The sequence below is a fragment of the Ovis canadensis genome, chromosome 3 (assembly GCF_042477335.2).
Source record: "Ovis canadensis isolate MfBH-ARS-UI-01 breed Bighorn chromosome 3, ARS-UI_OviCan_v2, whole genome shotgun sequence".
NCBI classification, from domain to species: Eukaryota; Metazoa; Chordata; class Mammalia; order Artiodactyla; family Bovidae; genus Ovis; species Ovis canadensis.
The window spans coordinates 78509464-78535829 of NC_091247.1; the positions used below are offsets into that span (position 1 = coordinate 78509464).

The 26366-nt window shown below is 43.9% G+C and overlaps 1 protein-coding gene across 2 annotated transcripts in view; it reads right to left on the reverse strand.

Annotated features, from left to right (window-relative positions):
* PRKCE (protein kinase C epsilon) overlaps positions 1-26366 on the reverse strand; it is a 546536-nt gene that overhangs the window by 202652 nt on the left and 317518 nt on the right. For both annotated transcript variants that reach the window (XM_069583410.1, XM_069583409.1), the window contains exon 4: positions 714-873. In XM_069583410.1, coding sequence (XP_069439511.1) covers positions 714-873 — 160 coding nt within the window. The remainder of the gene's footprint in view (positions 1-713; positions 874-26366) is intronic.

Below are 26366 nucleotides of genomic sequence, written 5' to 3' on the forward strand. Positions count from 1 at the left end.
ACCTGTTTCTGCCTATCAAAATCCTAGTCATCATAAAAAGAGAATTGCCACCTTCTCCAGGAAGTCTTCCCTGAGTACTCCAGCCAATGCTTCTCTCTTATCTGAAATCTCAGCATCCTATCAGCACCAGTGTTGTGACAGTTACTAAGAACTGCTTTGTATTATAAATATTGGCAATGAAATATTTTTAAGCTTTCTATGCAAACATTTAAATATATAAAAAAATAGAGAGATGAATATAGTAGGCCCTCAGGTATCTGTGAGTAGCTCCAACAATGATAAGTTCATGGCCAGCCTTGTTTCATCTCTACCCCTAGCCCCTCACCCCTCCTTCCAGTTATTTTTTTAAAACAAATCTAAGAAATCCATCATTATGTTGGTAAATAATTCAGATTCCCTCTTTAAAAGTTAAGAGTTCTTTTAAAAAACACCCACAAACCACAATGCCATCATTGGTTATAAAATCTTAACTCCTCAAATATGAGATATGATATGATCCTACGTATCTCCATATGTGGGAACCAGGAATCATAGTTTCTTCTTCCCATCTAGCCCCCCAAGCACCACTCGGCCTTGCAGAAAAGTCTTCTGTAGTCAAAGAATTAAAGCACATGAGCATTTTTTATATAAAGTGTCCAATCTCCTGACCCATTCCCCCCACCTCTTGCTGCCGAAAAGTCTAACTGAGAGGTTTCCAGAAAAGAGGACCTTACCAGATAAAATCTCGGCAGTGGGAACAGTAGGTGGGCTGCCGAAGGTAGGTGGCCATGAACTTGTGGCCGTTGACCTGGTGGACCCTGCGCCTGACAGCCCCTTGCCGCTTCCTGGGCCGCATGCGCTCCCGAAACACACGCTCTTCATTGTCTTTAGGGGCTGAGGAGGGACAAGAGCACAGAAGAAAATACAGTTTGGGTTAGCATCCCTTGAAAATGAGCTTCTGTGGGAAAGTTACTCTGGCCTGGGAGATCTGGAGGTTGTGGGGGGGCAGCCTCCACTGGTGGCTGCTGATTCAGGGGTCTAAAGAGCCTCACTACTTAGCTCCAGTGAGTATGCACCATGTGACTGCAAGGCCCAGACTGTGCACTTTCCCACAACAGCTGCACTCAGCATCCATCCCAAGCCTATTCCTGCGCCAGGTGTGGCCGCTTCACTCCTCCCCACACCAGCTACATGGTGCAAGGGTGTGGGGTCAGAGGCTCAGGTTCAAATCTTACGGAAACTTCTGAGGAGTGACCTAGGACTGCCTGTGCTCCTCATCTGGAGCCTCTGCAGGCCTTGTCCTCTGTCAGGGGGATGATGGTGACGGCCCTAAGGGGTGTGGCTTGGAGTCAATGGTGTGACTTCCCTCCCCACCCAGAGGCCAAGCTCAGAGAAGTAGCTGCCGAATAAACTTGACTTTTCTTCCTCTTCCCTCTTACCTAGAGTAAAGCAAAAAAGAGCCTTTCCCTAAAGGTTAAAAGGAGAGGGAAACAGAACACTGTGAAAGTAGATAGTTTCTAAAAGGTTCAAGACCCACCACCACGGGCTTTAAGACCTACTGGAGACAGAAAGATCTTCCCACTTCTTCCTTCCCTCCCTTTCAAAGACTGTCCCAAACCTAAGAACACCCTGCAAAGGGACAATAAAAACAATAATGACCAGTAAGTGCTGAATGTGCCACCACACATCCCAATACATACATCAATGCCCTAATCCCCAGTGTGATAGTTGGGGGGGGGGGCCTTTAGGAGGTAATAAAGATTAAATGTAGGCATGAGGGTGTACCCGCATAATTAGTGCTCTTATAAGAAAAGGAAAAGACCTGAGCCCGCCTGCTCTCTGCGATGAGAGGATACAACGAGAAAGGGGTTGTAAGCCAGCCAAGCAGAAATCCTCACCAGAACACAAAGATCTTGATTTCAACCTTTCAGCCTCCAGAACTGTGAAAAGTAACTTTCCGCTGTCTAAGCCTGTAGTCTATGGTATTCTGTTAAAGCCTGAGCAGACTAACACAGTGACAATGCTAGCTAACGGCTGGCAAGGGCTTACACTCTGGTAAGTGTTAGTCGCTCACTTGGGTCCAACTCTTTGTGACCCCACAGACTGTAGCCCACCAGCCTCCTTAGCTCATGGGATTCTCCAGGCAAGAACACTGGAGGGGGTTGCTATTTCCTTCTCCAGGGGATCTTCCTGACCCAGGGATTGAACCTGGGTTTCCCACACTGCAGGCAGATTCTTTACCATCTGAGCCACCTTAGCTATGCACTCTGGTAGGTGCCATGCTAAATGCATTATGTGTGATAACTCATTGAAGCATCACAACCCCACCTGAAGGGTACCGCTATTACCCCCATTTCTTGGATTTGCAAACTGAAGAATGCAGTGTTCAAATAACCTTTTCTGTTAATACAGCTATCTAGTGGTAGAGCCCTAGAGAGGGGAATGGCAATCCACTCCAGTGTTCTTGCCTGGAGAATTCCATGGACAGAGAAGCCTGGCAGGCTATAGTTCGTGGAGTTACAAAGAGTCGGACATTACTGAGTGACTAACATACACACAGTGGTAGAGCCCAGATTCCATACCAGAGAGGGAGAGAGAGGTCCCTGTTCCACTGGCCACCTGCTGCTCTGAGGGACAGCCCACTCTCCCTACAGCAAGTCTCCAAAGCTCTCACCTGGTGGCTCTCATTAGGGAAGAGCTGGGCTGCCTGAGGCTTCCCCTAGCACAGAGAAGGCAGGCTATGGGTCTCCTGCCAGGCTCTTGACACTCTCAAGCAGCCCTGGAAGGTGGGTAAAAATACGCTGGGAAGGCTACATCTCCCCCACAGCCCTCTTGCACCAGCCAGTGCCCATCACCCCAGCCTAACAGTGTCAGTCCTGAGGGGAATAAGCTTTGCCCCTCATGGACCTCTCTGAACACAAGGTTCTCTGCAGTGGTGGTCATGCGTGTCAGTCAAACATCTGTTTAATCCAAGAGCATCTTGTCAGTCCAGAGAGGGTAGGGGTGGACAGAACATCAAACTGAAGGAGGAAAAGAACAATGGGGAGCAAACGTCCAGCATGTGCTTTGAGAGGGAAGCAGCCTCCAAGTGTGCAGAACTGCTGCCTGGAGGCGGCTGGCTGGGCTCCCAGGCTGTGTCCTCAGGACTGCCCCTTAATGACCCAGAAGGGGTTCTGCCTGTGGGCCTCCTGCTTCATACCCCACAACCTGCAGGGGTTTCCTGTTTAACCGGTGCCTATTGTTTCACAAAGTCTCTGACACCAATTACCTCTGGGTATAGAAAGCCCACACCACCACCTACTTTCTACAACCTAGGGGGTAAGACCCAGCAGAGCAAATTCACAAGGAAAGGTCCTGCTTCTAACTAGAGATGTCTACATAGGCACATGCATGCATAAATACGACAATCATCTCTCAGTTGTGAAATTACAGGTGACTTTCATTTCTGCTTCATACTTTCCAGTATATTTAGAAAATTCTATTTTTATAAGCTGGAAAAATGTGGTATTTTAAAAAACAAATATTTTCAATAGCGCTTAGTTGCTACAAAACTGATTGACAAAAAACCCAACCCCCCCCCCCAAACTCAGCCTTGGGGTAGCTCAGGCCAGGGGATGGGACTTCTCTTTGTACAAAAGCATCCATCAAATTCTTTCACAGAAGGTGTTACCGTGGAATGTATATCAACAGTATACTCTAATGCATTTAAAATGCAATTTGATTTACAAATTCCTCAGATTTTCTAGTCATCTTGATTCTGGAAATTGTGTTCTCAGTCAAAATGGTGAGGAGTTTAATCCAGTTTTCTCAAAGAAGCGCTGCCATATGGGGGGTTATAGGGGTCCCCGAGGGCCTTATTTCTCAACTTTTTATAGAAATGACCACAGTAACCAAACTGGATGTTCTAAACTGTGTTTAACTGATTTAATAGATAAATGCAGCAGCCAGTTAATTTAACTTCACTTGCTTTTTAAAAATTTACTTATTCTTTAATTGAAGAATAATTGCTTTACAGAATTATGTTGGTTTCTGCCAAACCCCACTTACTTTCGAAAATCTGTTTGTGGGGTGCACTGATGCTGTGAGAAAAGCTGTATAAAATTTGTAGGGGGTGGGAGGTGGGGGGGGATGGGAGGGTCTTGGGTGCAGGTTAGAAGGAGAGCCAAGGATAACCCCATGCTAAGGCGGGGTCTGTCTGATCTAACTTCTCTAAAACGTTCTGTTATCCTGCCCCAGAGCACACTGTGCATGGCCTGAAGTCATGTTCAATGACTATGTTCAATATGTGGGGAGACTAAAGGCAACAGAAAGAACAGGCAAATAAACTTCGTGTTCCAAGGAGGTTTGCACACGAGGCTGCAGGAGAAAGGGGATGGGACTCCTGGCTGATGATAACACCTGCCTTCCACGCACCTCTGGACAGGGGAGCCACGGGGCTCCTCAGCCCCATAGAATCTCCTCGTTGGGCCTAGAGAAACTGCTAGAAATGGATCACCTTCAGCATTTCCCCTGGTGTGAAGGGTCTCTATTAAAATGCAGCTTCCATGGGGCAGGGGCTAATGCATGGCGCATGCCTGCAGGAGCACAGACACCTATATGGGTAAGAGAGGGTGCGCAGCGTGACAGTGAAAGAATAGACTATAAATGCAAGCATATATGTACAAGCATGTGTGCAATATAATAGCAATATATATCAAATATCACGCATAATTCATTATACATTCATATATAATACAGCATGATATATTAGTGTCATTTACATAATTATATTATGACATAATTATGTTATAATTATATTCATAGCAATATATTATTATATAAGATGAATATATGATATCTAGTTTTTCTGAACTGTCTGAAGCAATGCTTCACCCCTAAATACTTCTGGGTTTATCTCCTAAGAATAAAAACATTCTCTGACATAATCACAATATCAAAGTCAAGAAATTTAACATTGCTATAACTATCCAATAGACAGTTCATATTTAAATCTCCCTGATTGCCCCCTGTACGTGTGTGTGCTAAGTCGCTTCAGTTGTGTCCAACTCTTTGCAACCCTCTGGACCATAAGCTGCCAGGCTCCTCTGGCCATGGGACTCTCCAGGCAAGAATACTGGAGTGGGTTGCCATGCCCTCCTCCAGGGGGTCTTCCAGACCCAAGGATCGAACCCATGTCTCATATCTCCTGCATTGGCAGGTGTGTTCTTTACCACTAGCGCCACCTGGAAAACCCAATTGTCCCCTAAATGTCCTTTATCATTGCTATTGTTTTTAAATGTTTAATCCAGGAGCTAGTTAGAGCTCAAGGAAGTTATCTGCTTGCCATGTCTCTTTAATCTCCTAATAAAGAACAATTTTCTTGACTTATATCATTCTTATGACAAAGTTATGGAAAATATAGCATGTTGTCTTATGGAACATTCTATGGCCTGGATTTGTTTGTTCCCATTTGATTAGTTTCCAATTCAATGGCAAACATACCATGGAGGTGTACATATCAGTAAATCTTTAGCTATAGATAAGTGTATAAATGAAATAAATATAAAATTTATAGGAGGAAAAATATAAAATATTCATTCTTACTAGGAATTCTTAAAATACAGAGCTCTCTTGACCTATCATTGACATACCATTTAATGCCTAATAAAGAAACAAATTTGTTTTAAAATGGTATTATCAGCTGTTTGGAAGGCTGCTATTAAACTGATTTATTCATTCACTGCTAGAGGCAATGTTGCATATTTTCAGAAGCAATATTACAGTACATGGCAAACATCACAAAGAGATTCATATCCTCTGATTAGGCAATTCCTTAGTAAGTAACTCTAAGTCAATAATTCAACATAAACTAAAAGTTATACACTTATAACTTATACATGTTCCCCAAGGCATGTCTAATCAGCCTTCAAATAGAAGTAACTTGATAGTCTCACATTAGTAGAATGGTCTAATGAATTATACTACATCTATATCAATTTTTAAATGTTGAGAGAAGACTATGTAGGAACATGGGGAAACATGATCTAAAACTGAAAACAGGAGGCACAGAAACACAAAACATATCTACAGGTTGAAGGTAACATAAAAGAATTATTGTGTTAAACTAGGATGGGATTATGTATTTGTATATTTGAAAAATGTTCTCTAATGCTTGCTGAGCTCTGAAGAATTGATGCTTTTGAACTGTGGTGCTGGAGAAGACTCTTGAGAGTCCCTTGGACTGCAAGGAGATCCAACCAGTCCATTCTAAAGGAGATCAGTCCTGGGTGTTTTTTGGAAGGAATGATGCTAAAGCTGAAACTCCAGTACTTTGGCCACCTCATGGGAAGAGTTGACTCATTGGAAAAGACTCTGAGGCTGGGGGCAGAGGAAAGGGGGATGACAGAAGATGAGATGTCTGGATGGCATCACCAACTCGATGGACATGAGTCTGAGTGAACTCTGGCAGTTGCTGACGGGCAGGGAGGCCTGGCATGCTGCAATTCATGGGGTTGCAAAGAGTCTGACATGACGTAGCCACTGAACTGAACTGACTGAATGCTCTTTAATGGTATTTTTAACACATTGTTTCTTTTTGGCTGCAGCGCACAGCATACTGGATCTTAGTTCCCCAACCAGGGATCAAACCACACCCCTTATATCGGAAGCTTGGAGTCTTAACAACTAGACTCCCAGAGAAGTCCTTTCATGATTTTTAATAGCAGTTCTTTCCACCTAAAGCATTAGGCAATGGAAGGGTCACTCATTTGCTGGAGTGGGGGACTACACGGCATGAATGAGGAGGAAAGGGCACCAGATGTTGGCCTGGAGATCGGGAGAGACAAGATACATTTTATCAGCTTCCCCAGTCGCCTGTGGTTCTGAGCTGGGTCACCCAACTTGCCCCGACATCTGTGACTTGCTCTGAAGCATGCTCTTGACATCACTTCACTGGACGTACTCAGCCACGCCCACCTAGGCTGATGGCTCATTTGCCACAGCCCACAAGGCAAAACCAGTGCTGATTTTCCTTTCTTTCCTTCCTTTCCTTTCCTTTCCTTTCTGCCTACACATATCTTTTGCTTTATGGCTGCATCTACCACACAGCAGAAGGGATGACCCAAGTCAGGGAGAGGCCAACACAAAGTTGGATAACTCTTGTGAAACTTTCATTGTAAATGAAGATCTTGGCTGCCCGGATATAACAACAAGAATTCACAAAGGCATGAAGCTAAGGAGACACCCTGTGAAGCAGCTATGAGATCTTCGGTAACCTTAATCTCTAACAAGAATGTTTTCTGCTGGCTTTGATTTGCCTATAATCTCAAATTCCTAGGGTCTTCTATACCAATGAGTATCTTACAGGCCCAAAGCTCAGAAGAATCTCTGACAGGCTGCAGGCAAGGGGCAGAAGAAGCACAAAGAACCCACACCTCACAGTTCTTGCTTTGTTGATCAGCCTCACCTGGCCCCTTTTCCTGGGGCTGAGACTTCTCAGTCTAGGCCAGAAGGACACTCACAATCACAGGGAGAGGCAGCCCCTGGCACCAAACCCTCTGCTACCTCTTCGGGTCTGTCTGATTATTGAAGGTCCCATTGCTTCATCAGCACCTCCCTCACCTCATCTCATGTTCTCCTGCATAAAAAGCGGGCTCAAATGACAGGACTGAACTGGCATCCTTAAACTCAGTGCTCTTTGAATGCCTCTCAGTGAAAGAATATCTAGCAGGGAATTCCTAATAGGCTGATGGTTATGAATCCCCATATGCTGGCACTTCCTTCGAGGGCATGTGTAACAAGGACTGCCAAGCCCAAAGTTCCAGCTCGCCCAAGACCCCTGACCTTGGAGCCTGGACCAGTCAGAAGGACCAATATGCCCGACTGGCCACCTCTGGGCACCACTGTCATTCCTCACTGCAGGCGATCTCTCAATTAATTACTTACTCTTGATTTTGAGTACACATAGGGCAGGGGTCTTCTCCACAAGCAAGTGTGCCATGGGTGGTCTTCTTGATCTCTTCTCACCTCCTTCTTTCTACCACCATGGTTGAACTAGGTGCTGGGAGACTGGACAAATGTTGCCTTTACCTCAGACTTGCGTTATAACCTAGAACAAGTCATTTAATCTCTTCAGGCATCTGTTTTCTTACCCATCAGGAATAGCAATGCAATGGCTCTGTCTAAACACTAGGCTGGCATGTTCTCTGCCCCAGGTGCCAACGTGACATCTCCTGATTGAGGCAAAGTGGAATACTCTCATCCACTCCACTACAAAACCTCCCCTGGCTGAGGTCCGACTGCCTCCAGATAGTTCAGCCCTGCCACTGTGAATGAAAGGGGGTCGGCTCCATCTCCTCCCACCCCATGCATCAGCGGCTTCAGAGGAGCACACTCCACCTCCAGAGTGGAGTAGTCCTGGGAAAACTGGGCTGGGTAAAAACACTGACTCAGCTCTGGGACAAGACCAGTAAGAAATGTGACCAGTTTGAGAAAAGGCTGGGAACGTCCTCAGAAGGCTTGTCTCGGAAGCCAAGCAAAGAGTGAATCCAGTTTTCAAGGCAGATTATTTCACAACGCAAAGAAAACAACTCAAACATCCTGATAATTTTATCTAAATAACTGTCAACTCTTGGATGATCCAGAAGCTGAAAAATAACAGCTACCATGTATGGGCCCCTGTCATGTGGTGAGCACCATTCTAAGTATTTTGTATCCACGAGGGGCTACTTTATGTGTAAGATACTGTTACACATCCATAAAGCGCAATTAAAAATACATGAGGTATTATTACATATACACAAGATACTGTAAGCAACTTACATCTAACATCATGAGGTGCTACTATCCTCAGCTTACAAATGAAGAAACCAAGGGCTCAAGAGGTTAAGTAATTTGTTCAAGGTCACATAGCTAACAGTGAGTGTCAAGTTCAAGAATTCCCACCCTGACCCATCCACCCATATTTTACAAGGAGGGCAGAATAGCTTGTGTCCCTAGTACCCAACTTTGTGTATGGAAGTCTCTTGCTGGCTGCTGCCCATTCACCTCTCCACACACTCATCCTGCTTTCAACTAGACACTTAGAAAGTCAAAAGGGACTGATTAATTCACAGGCACACACATAATGGAATTTAATGCAGTGGCTTCAAAAAGCAGACACGCCAAGTCCCACCAAGAAACAATATGTAGAAAAAGAGAACTAAGAAACATGTCTATAGTTTATATTGATATAAAATGAGAAAGAGAAAAGGATAAATATCCTCAAACAACATAAACAGAAAAACACATCGAGACTTTCTAAAGGGTTAAAAATTGCACATTCTCAAAAATGTTTATTAGGTGGATATTGGATGCCAGGTAGTATTCTTGGCACAGACTCTTAGCCATAATGGATGGTCCATAGCCACTCTCTAAATTATTCTTCTCAGATATTTTGGATTTGATCCTTAATAGGTGGGTCTCCACAAACAAAGCAAGGAATTGCTGTCACTGTCCAGACAACAGTGGTTATGACTGGGGGTGGGGAATGCCCCTGAAGAGACTAGATGGAATTTTTCCCACTCAGGATCTGAGGAGTTTACTCAATAAATCTCTGGCTTAACTTTATGGACTTAATGTGAAAATGCAAGACCAACGGAAACAAAACAAAATGAAAAAAACCTAGGCACTGAAAATCAAAGGAGCAGTGCCTTTCCAATTTATTTTCCATGAGGAAAATAGCTTATAATATTTTCAAGTTGAAATAAATGCTACATGACAGTGAGTTTTAACGATTAAGTAAATATTTATGTGATACCAAAGGCTATGTTCTACATGTTGTACTCACACAATACATTAAAGAAAATTTCTGTTCAAAACAGGAAAAGAGGAAACAGCAATTAATTCCCCGAGAGAGATTAGCCTGAACTATCTATGTCTTCCCAGAGAGCCACACGATGTGAAGCAGAAACGTCTAGGAGGAGAGGTTTGGAATTGTCCACATGTGTTATTCTTTGCGTAATCTAATCAGAAGAGCACTGGTGGCATTTCAAGATTAGCATCTCAAATTTACTACAAATCATGTTCTTCTTTCTCATCTTTCCTTTCCGAATGACCTATTCTGTATTCATGGCAGGGCATAAGCTCTTGTCCACTTAATCAAACTAAAGCTTAAGCTAGTTTGTGCTTTGTTAGAAAAAAAAAAAAGTGAAACATTTGGACACTTGACAGGGTAGAGAGAGTAGCATTAGGGTGAACTGAGGTCAAACACAGTGGTGGTAGGACAACTGGACGGTCACTGAGGGAAGGCGCCTCAGGGAGAAGGGGGGCAGCCCCCCAGTCCCACCACCCGGGCTCTGGTGTACATGGGGACATGGAGAACCACTGGAGAACGATGATCATCCTTAAGTAGGAAGTCTCCTTGCTTCCTGCCTATCAGCATTTATTCATTCCCTCCCTCCTCCATCCATTCATAATTAAACACTGGAGTTACACTGGAACTACCACATGCTTCTGGGACCCAGGAAAAGTCACTGCTTGCCAGGAGAAAAACCACAGAGCAAAATCCCTTCAGGCAGACCTGCTAAATGCTCAAAGAGCCTTCTCATCCCGGGAAATCAGCCAAGTAGGGCACCAGCCAAAGGTGGGGCCAGAGTCCTCGCTGGTGCCAGTGACAGTCCTGTGATTCATCTCACAGGAAACTGAGCTGTTGCTGAATTACTGGGCATCTGAGCCCCGAGGACCTCATGTCCATGATGTCATGTCCATGGTTTGTGTTTCTAAAATGCTCTATTAACAAACGCCTGTGGGGGAGCAGTGGCAGAAGTCTTAGCAGGACGTCTGTCCATTCCCAGCATGAAGCGGGGGAGTGCCAATGCTGAGTGAAGGGTGGCAACCCCCTTTCCAGATACAGGCCTCTTAATGCCAAGGCAGGCAGGCCAAAAGGGTTATGGGATTATTTACTGAAAAACCCACATCCATCAGTACTGTTGCTATTAGCTGTTCCACAACATCCAGTCAGTGGCAGGCAGGATTCAGAAAGGTTCAAGAAGAGTGAGCTAGAAATCACACCCTTTAATACCAAGTGGTCCCTTTACCATCTCATTCCAGCCTCCGCAGACCTCCTCCCAGCCTCCATAGACCTCCTCAAAACACAGTCACCCAAATTACCACGACAGACTCACCTGTTTATTTTCCCCAAACTCCTCTGTTTGCTAAGGTAGTTCCATACTGTTGCTAATACTTTAAAGTTAAAATTAAAAAGAAAAACCATAGCCTTTCCCAGAGAGATCTTAAGTCCTGAGCAGGATTCCAAGAAAGATGGCCAGGTGGGTCTTTATCAGACTACCTGAGAAAGAAGTCAAGTTTCAGGGAGTCAGAAGATAAAAGCAAAAAAAATAACAGGCAATGAAAGATTTGTTAAGACAAAGGAGCTGGTGAAAGAAGATAAAAAGAAGTAAGGATGATTACTAAGTCATGAAGTCCAGGCTGGTGATTGGCCAAATGAACCCCACACCTTCCCAGACAGCAGATGAGTTTGTCTTACTCTCTGCATCCCTTCCTCCACACTGACCTTCCTTCTACCCTCCTTCCCAGCTAGTTTCCAGAGCAGGGTATTGGGGGGATGGACCTTCCTTAGGAAGCTTACCAGAGGTTAAAAAAAACCCCTAGATCATCCTATAGAAACAGCTATCAGGGCTATCAGGCCTTGGGAAGCCACAAGATCAAACCAATCAATCCTAAATAAAATCAACTCTGAATAGTCATTGAAAGGGCTGATGCTGAAGCTTAAGCTCCAATACTTTGGCCACCTGATGCAAAGAGCTAACTCATTGGAAAAACCCTCATGCTGCAAAAGATTGAGGGCAGGATAAGATGGTTGGATGGCATCATTGACTCAATGGACATGAATTTGAGAAAACTCCAGGATATAGTGAAGGGCAGGGAAGCCTGGTGTTCTGCAGTCCATGGGGTTGCAGAGTCAGACACGACTTAGCGAGTGAGCAACAATCAAGAGCATAGTGCCCATAGAACTTATATCTTCCCCTTGGCTTCAAAAACTTGCTTAAACTTTTTCTGATAAGTTTTATGTTCCACTGAGATAGTGATCACAACTCTGTATGTAGAAAGAAGGATAAGGAGGTCAAAAACAATAATGCTTTTAATAACTGAAAACAAAGCCAGAATCCAGCCCTGTGCCCCTTCAAGGCTCACAGGCTCTGATTACACACACACACACACACACACACACACACACACGGTGTGATCCACCCCCTGCTGCTGGCATCTCTTTCAATACAGGGGACACTGCAGTCTGGAAAAACCAATGGCATTCCCAGGATTGCATCTTAGGGCCTCGGAAACTCCTGTTTCTCCATAATTTGTCATTCATAGTGATAGGAGAACGTTGTGGAAAGAACGGCCACTATGTGAGAAGGAAAATGTACTTCTAATAGCCCTACAAAACAACAGAGACATCTGCTAAATTTGGAGTCTCATATCTAGAAACTCCTATACACAGAAAATTAAAACCATCAAAAATAAAAAGATGGGGGTAGGGGCAAGGGAAATGTTTTTAAATTTTCAGTTTAATGAGACTAAGGAAATATTCTAAGGCCTCAGATGCTTAAGGGAGACCCAGTCAGCTTGGGTCTTACTGTTAACGAAGTACGAGAGGAGATCAAATTCCCCAAGTGAGTAAGTTATCTCTGTCCAGAGGGAAAATATTACCAGTCACAGACCCTGCCTTGAATCTCAGCAAGCTTCTTGCAGATATACATTCTTGGTCACCAGCATTCTCGGGAAGAAGTATTGATACTTACAGCTACTATAAATCAATTTCTCTCTGAGAAACCCAGCTCCCATCCTAGACCTTACGACCTCAGGGCAGCCCAGAGCCATGTCTTTACTTACAAAAGAGGACACTTTCCTAATCTGGAAATCTGGGCCCTGAACACAGTGTAGTCACCTGCCTGCCCTTTCAGGAGGTCTTGGTTTAAGCGTAAACAGGGCTAGTCAACAAAGGTTAAGCTAAGGTTAAGATCTACCACAGTCTTAAGAGTCTCAAGAATCCTGAGTAGTGGATGAGCACTGCTCCAGCCAAAGCACACCTCTGCCACATCTTAGCCGGGCTTGTGAGACTGGCTATCCCTAGCATGTGTGAGATGTCCAAGGGAAGACAAGTGAAATGCTTCTAGAGGAAAGATTTGAAACTTCATTTCCTGGGAGAAAAAAAAGAAAGGATTGCATGAGAGGTGTGGTGGCCAATCTCCAAGACGACCCTCAGGGATCCGTGCCTCCTGGCACTCACACCTCTGTGCAGGCCCCTCCTACAATGACTAGAGTTGCCCTGCTGACTCGTGGAACCAAAGAGACTTTGCAGAAATGACAAAGGGGACTGCTGAAGCTAGGTTATGAAAGACACTGCAGCTTCCACCTTGCTCACTCTTGGCTCTCTCTTGGAAAGCCAGTTTCTGTGTCCTGGCACACAAGCAGCCTTGTGCAGAGGTCCATTTTGGTGGAAACTGACTGGGAGAGACCTCCTCTGTCAGTCAACACTGACTCATGAGCCTTGAGTGTCAGCTATCTTGGAACTGGATCCTCCAGCCCCAGTTGAGCTTTTTTGGTCAGCCAGAGCCCTAGCCAACAATCCTGACTGCAACCTCACGAGAGACTATGGGTTAGAACCATCCAGCTAAAGCTGCTCCTGAATTCCTAACCCACAGAACAGTATGGGATAATACTCTTTCTTATTGTCTTAAGCTGATAAATTTATGATAATTTGTTACTCAGCAATAGATATCTATAATTCAGGAGGTAACTGATAAACCAAGCAGGAAGAGACTTAGGGTAAACATTGGAAGAAAAATGTTTTCACTGTGACAATTGTTCATTCACTTAGCCAATATTTACTGAGCACCTCCAGGGTGCTAGGTACCAGGCCTCTGAATTATACATTTATCCCTCCTCTGGAGAGGGACAAAGGAAAACAAACACTGGTTATATTAAAAGCATGATCACATGGATGCCAGTGCCTATGAAAAAGTGAGTTAGGCTGACCTGGCTCCTGAGAGCTGGGAATTCAGACATAGTGGCGTCCTAAAAAGCAAATGATCCCTGTTACTTTGAGCTCCACTGTGTCAGCTTTTATCTTAAGCTTGAGGCTTTAAGCCCTGTTAAAACACAGATCCTCTGGGAGGGCCATTATGAGTTTAGTGTGGCTGAATTTCAGATTCTCTTTTAGAGGTTGTACTGGGAAGGTAGAAAAAAATCATGTAGAACCTGCAGGGAGAGTGGTGTTAGGAGATAAATTTTGGAAATTTTACATTCTAAAGTAAGAGACAAATTCCATTTGTAAACAAATCTAGTAATAGAAATAATAGGTACCATTTACCATACAGTGTGTCATTAAAACATATCTTTGTTTCTTGAAGAGAGCCTACAAGATCAGTATTATTCTCCCCATTATGCAAATAAGGAAACTGGGGCTAAATAAATCTAGGTGACTCACCCAGGGACACACCTTACTAAGCGGTAGAACCTGATTTTGTACAAGGATTGTCTTCCTCCAAAGTTCACTGCTTCCCGACCATACTACATACGTTAAAGAACACAAAATGACCATTTTCTACCCTTTTCTTCCTATATAGAAACTGGAAAAAAAAAACACTCAAGAAATTCAAGCATGCTGTTTCCATTATTCTAACAAGTAGTTTATAGATTTTCTAAAAAATGAACTTTGCTCCTCTAATGCTATAAATGAAAAAACTTGTGTGAAAAAATTAATAGCAGACTGGAAGGAGACAGGCCCATTTCTTTCACGTGAATGTAGCGTTTGATGAGAAGTTCTGAAAGTTGTTCTGGAAACCAGACGTCTGGCAAAGCAGCAGAAGATGAAAACTCATAGAGATGGGGCGCTCTCATCATACAGCACACACGCGGGGGGAGCTCAGGGAAGAGGCAGAAATGCGACCGTAACCCACACTTTGCTGGTGTGCACCACTTCCAGGCATTTCCTACAGAACCGTGAAAGGCAGGAGGAGATACGAGGTACGATGCGGCAACAGATAAATCCATCACATAGGCCACAACCTCCCAGAACAAAAAGTTTCTATCTGTGCAAGCCAAGCAGGGAAGAAAGCTTTAGGTCAAGGTGTTCCCTAAACCTGCCCCAAGCCAGCTTGTGGTTGTCGGCAGGAACACTGGGCCTTGAAGGAAAAGTCACTTTTTCCTCTTCTTCAGGTCAGTCCCCTCTTCACTCCTGAAGCTACAAAGATGAAAGTTAACGCTGCTGTTTTTTTTTAAAATAAACATTATCCTCTGTCTCCAAAGAGATCAGTAAGCAAAGGCCCAGACCAAACCTAGAAAATTCGAAGTGAGAAGCTAAAATAGTGTGTGTGTTTAAGGTAGTAGGATTAAAATGATGCTAGAACATTATACCTTTGGCTCCTTCAAATCACCTTCCTGAGAAAAAAAGGCTGCAGTGTTGAAGAGACAAGGCAGCCTTCCTTTATTCTGGAGCTACTCTGGCCTCGCTGCTGAGCAGCCTGGCCCAGATAATTTACTGAAAAGGAGAGCTCTTATCGCATCTACTGCTGAATGGGTAGAACAGGACAACAATTTTCTTCTGGTACTTGGGAAACTTGGGGCTTCTTATAAGCTCTTACAATATCTTCCCCTGCCCCTTATTTGCAGCTCAAGAGGATAGCCATTTGATTTCTGGGTGACAGTGACCCAGAAATTCCCTTCTGCAGGGATTTACCCAGTGGTAAATCATTAACTAGAACTTCTGGTTGATTCTCAACCTATCAACCTGAATTGTACACCTATTAGACTCCTGACTTGGCTCTTTCTCACGTTGATGCTCTGCTTGAAATCCTCTCTGTGCTTAGTCACTCAGTTGTGTCCAACTCTTTACAATCCCATGGGCTGTAGCCCGCCAGGTTCCTCTGTCCATGGGGATTCTCCAGACAAGAATACTGGAGTAGGTTGCTATCCCTCCTCCAGGGGATCTTCCCAACTCAAGGATCGAACCCAGGTCTCCCATATTGCAGGTGGATTCTTTACCATCTGAGCCACCTAGAAAGCCCATGAATACTGGAGTAGGTAGCCTATCCCTTCTCCAGGGGATCTTTCTGACTCAGGAATTGAACAGGAGTCTCCTGCATGGCAGGCGGATTATTTACCAGCTGAGCTACCAGAGAAGGCTCTCTAGGTATCAGAAATGGTTTCTCACTCCTCAAGGGGAGGAGTATGATGTTAGAGTATGATGGCAAAGGAGTTCAGAAAAATGTTTTAAAGGCCAGAATAAATGGAAAAAAGGTCCTTCTCTCTTTCAGATAAGAGCCAGTCAATGGTCAGTCGGAAAATAGCCACAGTTTCTTATCAAATCTGAATTAGAAAACAGAAGACCCTAAATTAAGTTCATTAACACAATTCCATCACTATTTTCTTCTAAACAACCGAAATGTTGAAGTCTTCACCTTTGCATAGTCTCAAACTCCACCTTACACCAGAAATGTCTGGAGGGCTTGATGAAACATACACTACTGGACCCATTTCCGGTTTCTAATTCAGCAAGTTTGGAGAGGGGCTGAGAATTTCATTTCTAACAAGTTCACAGGTGATCCTAATGTTGCTGATCCAGGACCAAATTCTGAGAACAGTCTGGACCACATTATCCGTTACCTGAATCAACTGAGTGATACACTTATTTTTTCAAAATAAATTAGGGCCTGGCTTAGGATGTAGAAAAAATTAGAAAGACCATCACTTTCACCATTACAACAAAAAAACAGACAACTAGATCAATGGACCAGAACAGAATCCAGAAATCAGCCCACTTATATATCTAAAATTGATTTTCAACAAGGGAGAAAGGCAATTCAAAGGAAAAATTATAGTCTTTTCAACACGTGATGCTGGAAAAATTGAATATCCATACACAAAAAATAAGTTTGGGGCTTCCCAGGTGGCTCAGATGGTAAAGAATGTGCCTGCAATGCAGGAGACCCAAGTTTGGTCTCTGGGTTGGGAAGATCCCCTGCAGAAGGGAATGGCTACCCACTCCAGTTTTCTTGCCTAGAGAATTCCATGGACAGAGGAGTCTGGTGGGCTATAGTCCATGGAGTCTCAAAGAGTAGGATACAACTTAGTGACTTACACACTTCATACCTTGCATCTTGTACAAAAATTACCTCGGAATAGGTAATAGAAAAACATGTGAAACCTAAACATTGGAGAAAGTTTTCATGACCTTAAAGTTAGAGCTTTATTGGCTACAACTGAAAGTACAATTCATAAAAGATGGATAAATTGAACATCAAGATTAATAACTGCTATTTAAAAGACATTGTTAATAGAATAAAAAGATAAGACACAAAATGAGGGAAAATATTTGCAAAATACATAGCTGGTAAAGCACTAATATTTAGAATTTATAGAACTCTCAAAACTCATTTATAAGGAAACAAACCAATTTTTTAAAATGAGCTAAATATTTGAAAGACAGCTCACCAGAAAAAGATATATGGATAGTAATTATGCATGAAAAGATGCTGAACATTAGTTTTAGGAAAATGGAAATTAAAACCACAGTGAAACCATGATATTCCTGTTAGAATGACAAAACATTAAAATAACAACAACAATAACATAAAACTTGAAAATATCAAGAGCTGCTGAGGATGCAAACTAACTGGAACTTTCATTACTGGTGTGAAAACAAAATAGTTTCTCCACTTCGGAAAACACTTCAGTTTCTTCTAAAATCAAATATATGCTTACCATGCACGATCCAGCGGTCCCATCCCCAGGTATCTACTCAAATGAAATGAAAACTTATCCTCACACAAAAACCTATATTCAAATATCTTAGCAGCTTTATCTGTAAGCGTCAAAAACTGGAAATAATCCATAAGTACTTGGACTGGGGGACGAATAAACAAATTGGTTTACATCCAGACAGTGGAATTCTATTCAGCAAAGGAAGGGATTACTGATGCACTCATCAACATGAATGAATGTCAAACGTAACGCACTAAAGGAAAAAAAAATCAAGCCCCAAAGGCTAAATACTGTATGTTCCATCCAAATGACATTCCAGAAAGGGCAGAACTATACGTGCTGCAAAGGGATCAGTGGTTGCCAGGTGCTGTGGGGGGTGGGGGGTGGGCAGGGTGGTGAGCAAAAAGTTTCACTATGAAATGGAAAGATAATGTGAGAACTTTGAAAGGTGGTGAAACTGTTCTATATTTTGATCACAGTAGAGGTTAGCCGACTTATGTATTTGTCAAAACCCACAAAACTATACACTAGAACAAGCAAATTTTACTGTACATAATGGCAACCCACTCCAGTATTTCTGCCTGGAAAATCCCACGGACAGAGGATACTGGCAGGGTAGAGTCCAAGGGGTCGCAAACAGTCAGACATGACTGAAGCGACTTAACACATACCCATGCAATACCTTAATTTATAAAAAAAGTGGCGGGGCAGAGGGGAGTAATTAGGAAAGATCTATGGAAGCTTCAGCCCTGTGTCAACAGCTACTAGAGCTACGGAGAACTGCCTTGAGGATGGTTTAGTGCACATCTGCCTGAAGCATTTAACCAGCCTTTACAACTGAGACCTCAAGGGAGCAGAACAGATTGCAAACCTGAGTCTAAAGAAAGCTGGGGGGTCAAGTACAAACCAGGTCCTCTCTGTCTCTGCCTTCCCTGCTCTGACTACGCGAACCAGGTGGATCTCCTGACTGCCCCCCACAGAAGTCACACTTATTCCTCCCAAGCTTCTAATTTCATCAGCCCTCCTGCTAGGACAGAGCTTTCTCCCCTCTTCTAATCTCAATCTTTCCCACTCTTACAGACCTAAGTCTTCCATGAAACCTTCCTTGCCAGAGCAGCATCTTAGGACTTGGGGGTTTTACCATTCAATTTGATATTCATCCATTAAACATTTAATTACACACTTTGAGTGTTTGATGTAGTGTTTTCATTGTTCCCTCAACTACATTGCTAGCTACTTTAGAAGTAGAAGCTCTTAAGATTTCTCTTGAATTCATCTCCCCAACCATCACCTCCAATACCTCTACTGCCTAGTTCAAACTATCATTAATTGAATGAAATGCTGAGGTATCAACCACAGCAGGCAAGAGAAGCAATGTGGTATTAAACACATTGCAATTCATCTGCTCATAGCTCAAAATCCTTGTAAATTCTTCCTTTGCATACAAGGTGATTAAAATGTCTTTTCATAAAATAAAATCCACCCCTGGTTCTAGACAATTTAACAATCCCTAAAGGACCCACAATAGCACAGTAAGTACCTGCATTTCCTGACGTGTAACTGTTTCCACTGTACTCAATTCCTTTCATAACAGCACATTAAAATGAGAATTGCATTCTTTTCATTTTTTTTGACAATAATGAAATGAATTCTATACATTGTTTTCTTCTAGAAGTCTTTGGCCAAGCATCTTGAGTTAATAGACCCCCTCCACAGATGTTTCCAGTTTTCATGCATGCTTGTGTTTAAATTAGATAGGCCAATTTAATTAGTCTTTTAATCCTGCAGAACAGTGATGCAAGAAGAACACCATGCTGGGTTACTGCCATCATATTCCGAGTCTCAGGTTACATTTCATTATTTGTTCTTTGCTTAGTTGATGGTAAACCACAAATGGAAAATGCAATATTGATAAGAAAATTATTTTTTTCTTCAGAAATATTCCAACAGACATTTAAATTCTTTTGACTCTGTATTGAATTTTTAGTGATAAGGACACCATCGGCCTTCATTTCATTTGGATATATAGACTCTATTCAATAATATCACAGTATGTGTGTGGGTGAGTTGAAGAATTGTTTTCGTCCCTGCCCAGAATCACTGGGGCTGCAGGAAGACCCTGTGACCCTCTGAGGCCCCCTTCAAAGTGAAGGGAGCATTGAAAAGTTTCAGAAAGTTGACAAGATCATCATCCAAGCTCATGATTTTGCCCAAATCCAGCCCTTTCTAGTTATAGCCTAAAGGTACATGTTTAGGTATTATGTACCCGTAGACAAAATAAAATAGACACACAAATGCTCCTATACCAGTGAATATAAAACAAAACCACTAGGCCAGTGGTTCTCAAGCCATAGCCTGCCTCAGAATTCTCGGAGGTTTGTTAAAGCACAGGTTTCTGGGCCCCACCTGGGTTTCTATTCAGGAGCTCTGGGTTGAGACCTGAGACCATGCATTTCTAACAAACTCCCAGGTGACGCTGATGCTGCTGGGCCATCAGGAGAGGGCACTTTAAGAATCAAAGACTACCTGAATCTATCTATGGTTCTGTGAGTCACCAGAATCAGCAGAGAATTCTGGACTGAGACACAGGAAATAGCCCCAGAGAAAAGAGGAGCAACAGAGACTTCTTTAATCCATCAGTGCTCTGAACCATCCTTTCATCAAGACAGCCTCAGGTGGCTCCAGGGGGGGAGGCTCCCAAGGCGATTTTGTAATTGAAGTATTATTGACTTACAATGTTAGTTTCAGGTATACAGCATAGTGATTTTAGGGGGCAGATTATATTCCACTAGAGGCAACTACAAGATACTGAGTATAATTCCCCGTGCTGTAGAGTAAATCCTTGTTGTCTGCTTACATGATGTAGTTTGTATCTTTTAAATCCATCCTCCTAATTTCTCCTTCCCTCTCCCCTTTGGTAAGCATAAGTCTGGTTTCTATGCCTGAGTCTGTCTCTGTTTTGTATATAGGTTCATTTGTGTTATTTTTTTGATTCCACCTATAAGTAATATCTCAGAATGGCCATCAAAAAGTCCACAAATAATAAATGCCAAGGCGTTCTCATAAGCTATCTTTGGAGCGTTCCCAGGGAGTCTGCAGCCTTCACATCTCCTGGAGCTCTGATAGAAAGTTTTAAGGGCAGAACCACTGGGTCAGCATGGAAGTATTTCCTGTGAGTAGGTGACTAACACTGGGGATGAGATTGGCCAATGAGTAAATGGAGGGTGAATGGTCATGTGAAGGATGTAAATTCAAAAGGGAGAATGGCACTGCAATTCCACATCCGCCCGTGGACACCCACTGTGCCAAGGACTGAGCCCTGCTCTTCCAGGAGCTGAAGGAGGGGCTGTGGGCAATGCAGCTCACCCCCAGGAGAGGGCGCTGAAGACCTCGGAGAAGCCCTCATGTACGACTGTCTGTTAGTCGCTCAGGTGAGTCCAACTCTTAGCGACCCCAAGGACTGTAGCCCGCTAGGCTCCTCTGTCCATGGAATTCTCCAGGCAAGAATATTGGAGTGAGTTGACACTTCCTTTGCCAGGGGATCTTCCTGACCCACAGATTGAACCTGGGTCTCCTGCATTACACGCAGATGCTTTACCATCTGAGATACAGGGAAGTCCATGTGATTAGCTTCTTCCTATATTCTTCCCGAGAGAGACCCTGGGGCCCTTCACCTTTAAAACACAGAGAGGCCTTGGCCCCACCCTCAGAGACTCCCATCTAAATGGGGACTGGCACTCCACGGGGGATTTTTTTAAGTTTCCCAGGTGATCATAACTGGGAATCAAAGCTGAGAACCACTGGTGAACCAGATCTGGGCTTCTTGGCCCAAAGGAAGCCTGTGTTATTCCTTTCCTTGACCTGCAACTGGTGATGAGAGCATTTCCACAACCAAGAGATTTATTTTATTCCCCAAACCAAAAGTTACAGAAAATGGCATTTCCATATGTCCCCTTTCATTTTTCCAAAAAGGCAAAGGCACTAGGTAAGATTGCAAGGGAGGAGGGGTACAGCTTCTGTGCCTTATTAGGAAAGTAGAAAGCTACGGGGAATCCATTCACCTACCTAAATATGCTGTTCCCACATCGGCTGGCAAATAACGGTCAGCAGGTACACAAAAATAACTAGACCTAATCCTGAATGACACGTACCCTCAGACTCACCCGGGGAGGCCTGAGATTTGCTGGTGCTCACAGCTTACCCCAGACAACTGATTCATAATCTCTGCGGGTGGGGCCCAGGCACTGGCACTTTAAAGCCACCAGGGGATTCTAATGTGCAGCCAGAGTGAAGAAGCACTGATAGTAAGGGGAGGTGGTGGGGCCAGTAAAAATCAGGAGAGGCCCAGGGGGACATGGCACTGATCAAGCCAGAGGCATGTGACTCAGCAGCTACCAGTGACACTGAATGAGCGTTTGGGGTCAATGTTTGTTTTGGGGCCATGACTCAGAATTGGATATTGAAGGGAGGTATTCCAAGAGGAAGAGAGAGGGCAGGGGAGGGAGGGAGAGGGGAAGATGTTACATCCTAATTGAAAAGTGCCCTGAACTGAAAGCCTGGCAGATGGAGGATAAAGTCTTGGTGCTGGGGACTTTCCTGATGGCCAGTGGCTAAGACTCCATGCTCCAAACGCAGGGGACCCGGGTTTGATCTCTGGTCAAGAAACTAGATCCTGCATGCCACAACCAAGTGTTGGCATGCCACAACAACGACTGGAGCTCCAGCATGCCACGACTAAGACCTGGCACAGCCAAGTAAAAATAAATAATAAAAAAATAAAGTCTTCGTTCTGACACTAAACATATACGTGACCCCAGGTGAGTCATTTCACTAGCCTTGGCCTCATTCTCCCATGTTACATGGATAGCTGTGTGCTTTCAGGTCCCTTCAGCTTCTGAGATTTTTCCAGGTGTTGTAACAACATCACCTGAGTGTTCACTAGACATGAGGTTGGACCCCATGGCAAACGGGAAAAAGAGGCATCAGAGCTGAGTCTCTCCCAGGCAACCTAACGCAAATATTTAAGTTTGAGAAGAGGTGGCGGAGGGTTATTTTGGAGTCCTCAATTATTTGAGAATTTCATCCTCTCAAACATCACTCAGAGATGTCAAAAAAAAAAAAGGCAGCTGACTTGATCTTCCTGTCCAGTTTTCAGGGTGAACTCAGCTTCCCAAGTAAAACAAATGCTCATCCTGAAATCTACAGGTTTATTTGGCTACTGTGTTTTGCCCTGTTAGTTAATAAGCTCCTTGAAGCAGGAACTGGTTATCTAATAGAACCTTCATGTTGAGGGGCATGGCTTAAGCGAAGCACTTTCAGTGTGCTTACTTTTTCTACAACAGTCGTGTTCCTGGAAAGCTGTGTATCAGCGGAATTTCCATCAATCAAACCCAATTTTAAATGTACATTAAGTGCTCCTGTGGTGAGTGCCTTTGAAGAGTGACTTAATTTCTTGGGTAATGCTAATAATTGTACTTAATTCAACTGTTTGGTAAAGCTAAATTTTAACATAGCAACTTTGATATAAAATAGAGGTTGTTTTATGTACCCTTAATCTGAACCCTTAAGGGGTTTGGGGTGTGTTATAATAAATCCTGCTGTAGCCTATACTCCTTCAGAATACGTGCAGCAAAAGGAGGGGTGTTATATTGGTTTAACCTTGACTGCGCTTCTGTGTGTTGAGCCACTTGCAAACTCAGAACAGAACAGTGATGACTTGCCTGTGCTTACAAAGGCCCAGGAGCTGCACGGTGCCATGAAATGAGGAGAATCACTGTGGGCTGGGCACTGAGGTCCTTCCTTCTGCTCACCACCATCCAGCTGTGTGCCATTGATAGAGTCTCTTTCCTTTTCTAGGCTTTAGCTTGCCTATTGCTATGTCAGAAATATTGGACTAGCTGGTTTCTAAAGTTCTCTTCAGCTCTGGCATTTTAGGATTTGGGGCTTCTTTGAAGAGTCTGGGGCATCTGAGGTTATCAAATTTTAAGGTCTTAGAACCACTCAGGTAGTGCTTTGATTCAGCTTGGCACAAACGTGGAGGATGGGCTGCAGGAGAGCCAAGCGCACTGCGTGCCGTCACGCAGGCTGTAGACTACACAAAGTGTTCGGCCTTGGCTGCACCTGCCCCCAGCACAGGGTTGTGTTACCTCAGCCGCCTCCCCCACCCCACTGTGTTAGGTGCTGCACGGTCTAGCCTGGCCCTTTAAACCTAAGGGCAAGAAAGCACAAATCTCGTGGTTAAAATCAAAGTCAGGGCGGGGCGGGGGTGGTGGCGTCCCATGACCAAAAGGCTATCTACCCTTCTGAGCCCACGGGAGGTGTGGCTCAAGTGTGGAGATCATATACACATAAATATCACCCAGGTCCAGCGAGGAAGTCAGGGTAAAGGAGGATTTATGGAAGCCCAAAGATTTGCAAGGCAGAGGGACATATTTGGTTGACTAAAACATTCTTTCGGGTTTTTCCATAAGAAGTTATGGAAAAATCCGAAAAAAAGTCCCAGCCAACCCAATATCTAAAGAGATGACTGTGACTGGAAACATTAGTTACTGATCAGTCTTCATGAAACTGTTTCCTAGATGACCTGGTTCCTCCCTAGAGTTCTGTGCTAAAGTTACAAAGAGGAGTAGTTCTCCAAACCTGGATGCTTATTGGAGGGACCTGTGAAGCTGGTACAGCCCTAGAATCCTGAACCACTCCCCAGTCCCACTGAGCGACGCTTACAAACTTGTAATTTCAGTCAGCTCCCTGGTGAATCTAGTACCACTGGCACAGCACAGACAACGTGACCGTGTTTGGAGAACACAGGTGAGAGCCGTTGTCTGAGTATTAGTTGAGGAAGGATTGGAGAGTAATTTACAATCATGATCAAGGGTAGATGATACCAGAAGAAGAGCAGGAACACCATTTAGGGCCTTCTGTCACGGTGGCCAAGTGAACATGGTCCCAGGCAGACAATCTGGGCCACCCAGTGGGCAAAGACAGCCCAAAAAAATTAGCCCAGTAGTCTGAGGATGTTTAATCGGGGAGCTGAGTTCTCAAGAGGCATTTACGGAATGCCAGTCCTCCCACTTCCCCTTCAGCTGCTACTCATCTCTGACCACCTGACACCTTGAGGCCAACAGGAGTGTGAACCGTGCAGAGGGGGCAGACACTGTGCTGATCTGCACCCCACCCCTCAGCATGCATCTCTCTCAGCCCTCCATGCGCCTGCAGTACTCTTCCTTACTCCATTGCTCATCAGACACTTAGCCTGGGGCGTCATCAAATCAGGCATCTGGTGGTCCCTGGAGAAACTGGGGCAGAGTCCAGAAGAAAGCCTGGTGATGACTTTGAAAGCTATTCCCCACTTACCCAGCCGGAGTTCCTATCCCCAGAGAATGATCACAGTCTGAACCTAGGTCTGTGTGTGCTAAGTTGCCTCAGTCATGTCCAGTTCTTTGCAACCCCATGGACTGTAGCCCGCAAGGCTCCTCTGTCCATGGGATTCTCCAGGCATAAGTCCTGGAGTGGCTTGCCATCTCCTTCTCTAGAGGAGCTTCATGATCCAGGGATCGACATTTTATTTTTAAAATAGGGACTTCCTATAGGTGGTCCACTGGCTAAGACTTCATACCTCCAATGCAGGGGACCTGGATTCCATCCCTGGTCATGTAGCTAGCTCCCTCAATGCAACTAAAGATCCTGAGTGCCACAACTAAGGCCCAGCATAGCCATATATATGTGTGTGTGTATATATACACACACACACACACACATATATTTTAATCTTAAAACATAGGAAAATATTTCTGTCATTTAGATAGAGAAGGATTTATTCATAATGCAAAAAGCACAAACTTATGATAAAAATATAATCATATTAAAACATAAAACTGCAAGAAGACACCAGAAATAAATTATAATGGCAAGCTAGAGACATGTTGAGAAGATATTTGCCACACAGAATAGACTCAGATTTGGTAGTTGAGTATGCATCAGAAACTTCTACCATCAAAAAAAAGATGACCAACAGTCAGAAAAAAATAATAGCAAAGGATATGGATAGTTTCTTCTCAGGAGACATACAGCTGTCCATTACAGAATCCTTAAGTAAGTAAGTAAAGTTGCTCAGTTGTGTCTGACTCTTTGCGACCCCATGGACTGTAGCCTACCATACTCCTCCATCCATGGGATTTTCCAGGCAAGGGTACTGGAGTGGGTTGCCATTTCCTTCTCCAAAAGATCTTCCCAACCCAGGGATCGAACCCAGGTCTCCCTCACTGTAGGCAGACGCTTTACCATCTGAGCCACTAGGGAAGTCTGTACAGAATCCTTAACCTTACAGATAATCAGGGAAATTCAGATAAAACAACGATGAGGTACCATGTTTTATTTATTGGTTGGCTAAAACTAAAAATCTGGCATTCCTAAGTTTTGAAGACGAGGTAAAGAAGCAAACTCTTATATACTGTCCCAAGGTGGTGCAAATTAATATAACCATGTTGAAGACTCATCTGGCAATAATGAGCTAAGCTGATGATATACATATCCTACAACTCAGCAGTTCTTTCCTAAGTACATGTGTGTGCTCAGTCATGTCCAGCTCTTTGTGACCCCATCAGGCTCCTCCGTCCATGGGATTTTTCAAGGAAGAATACTAGAGT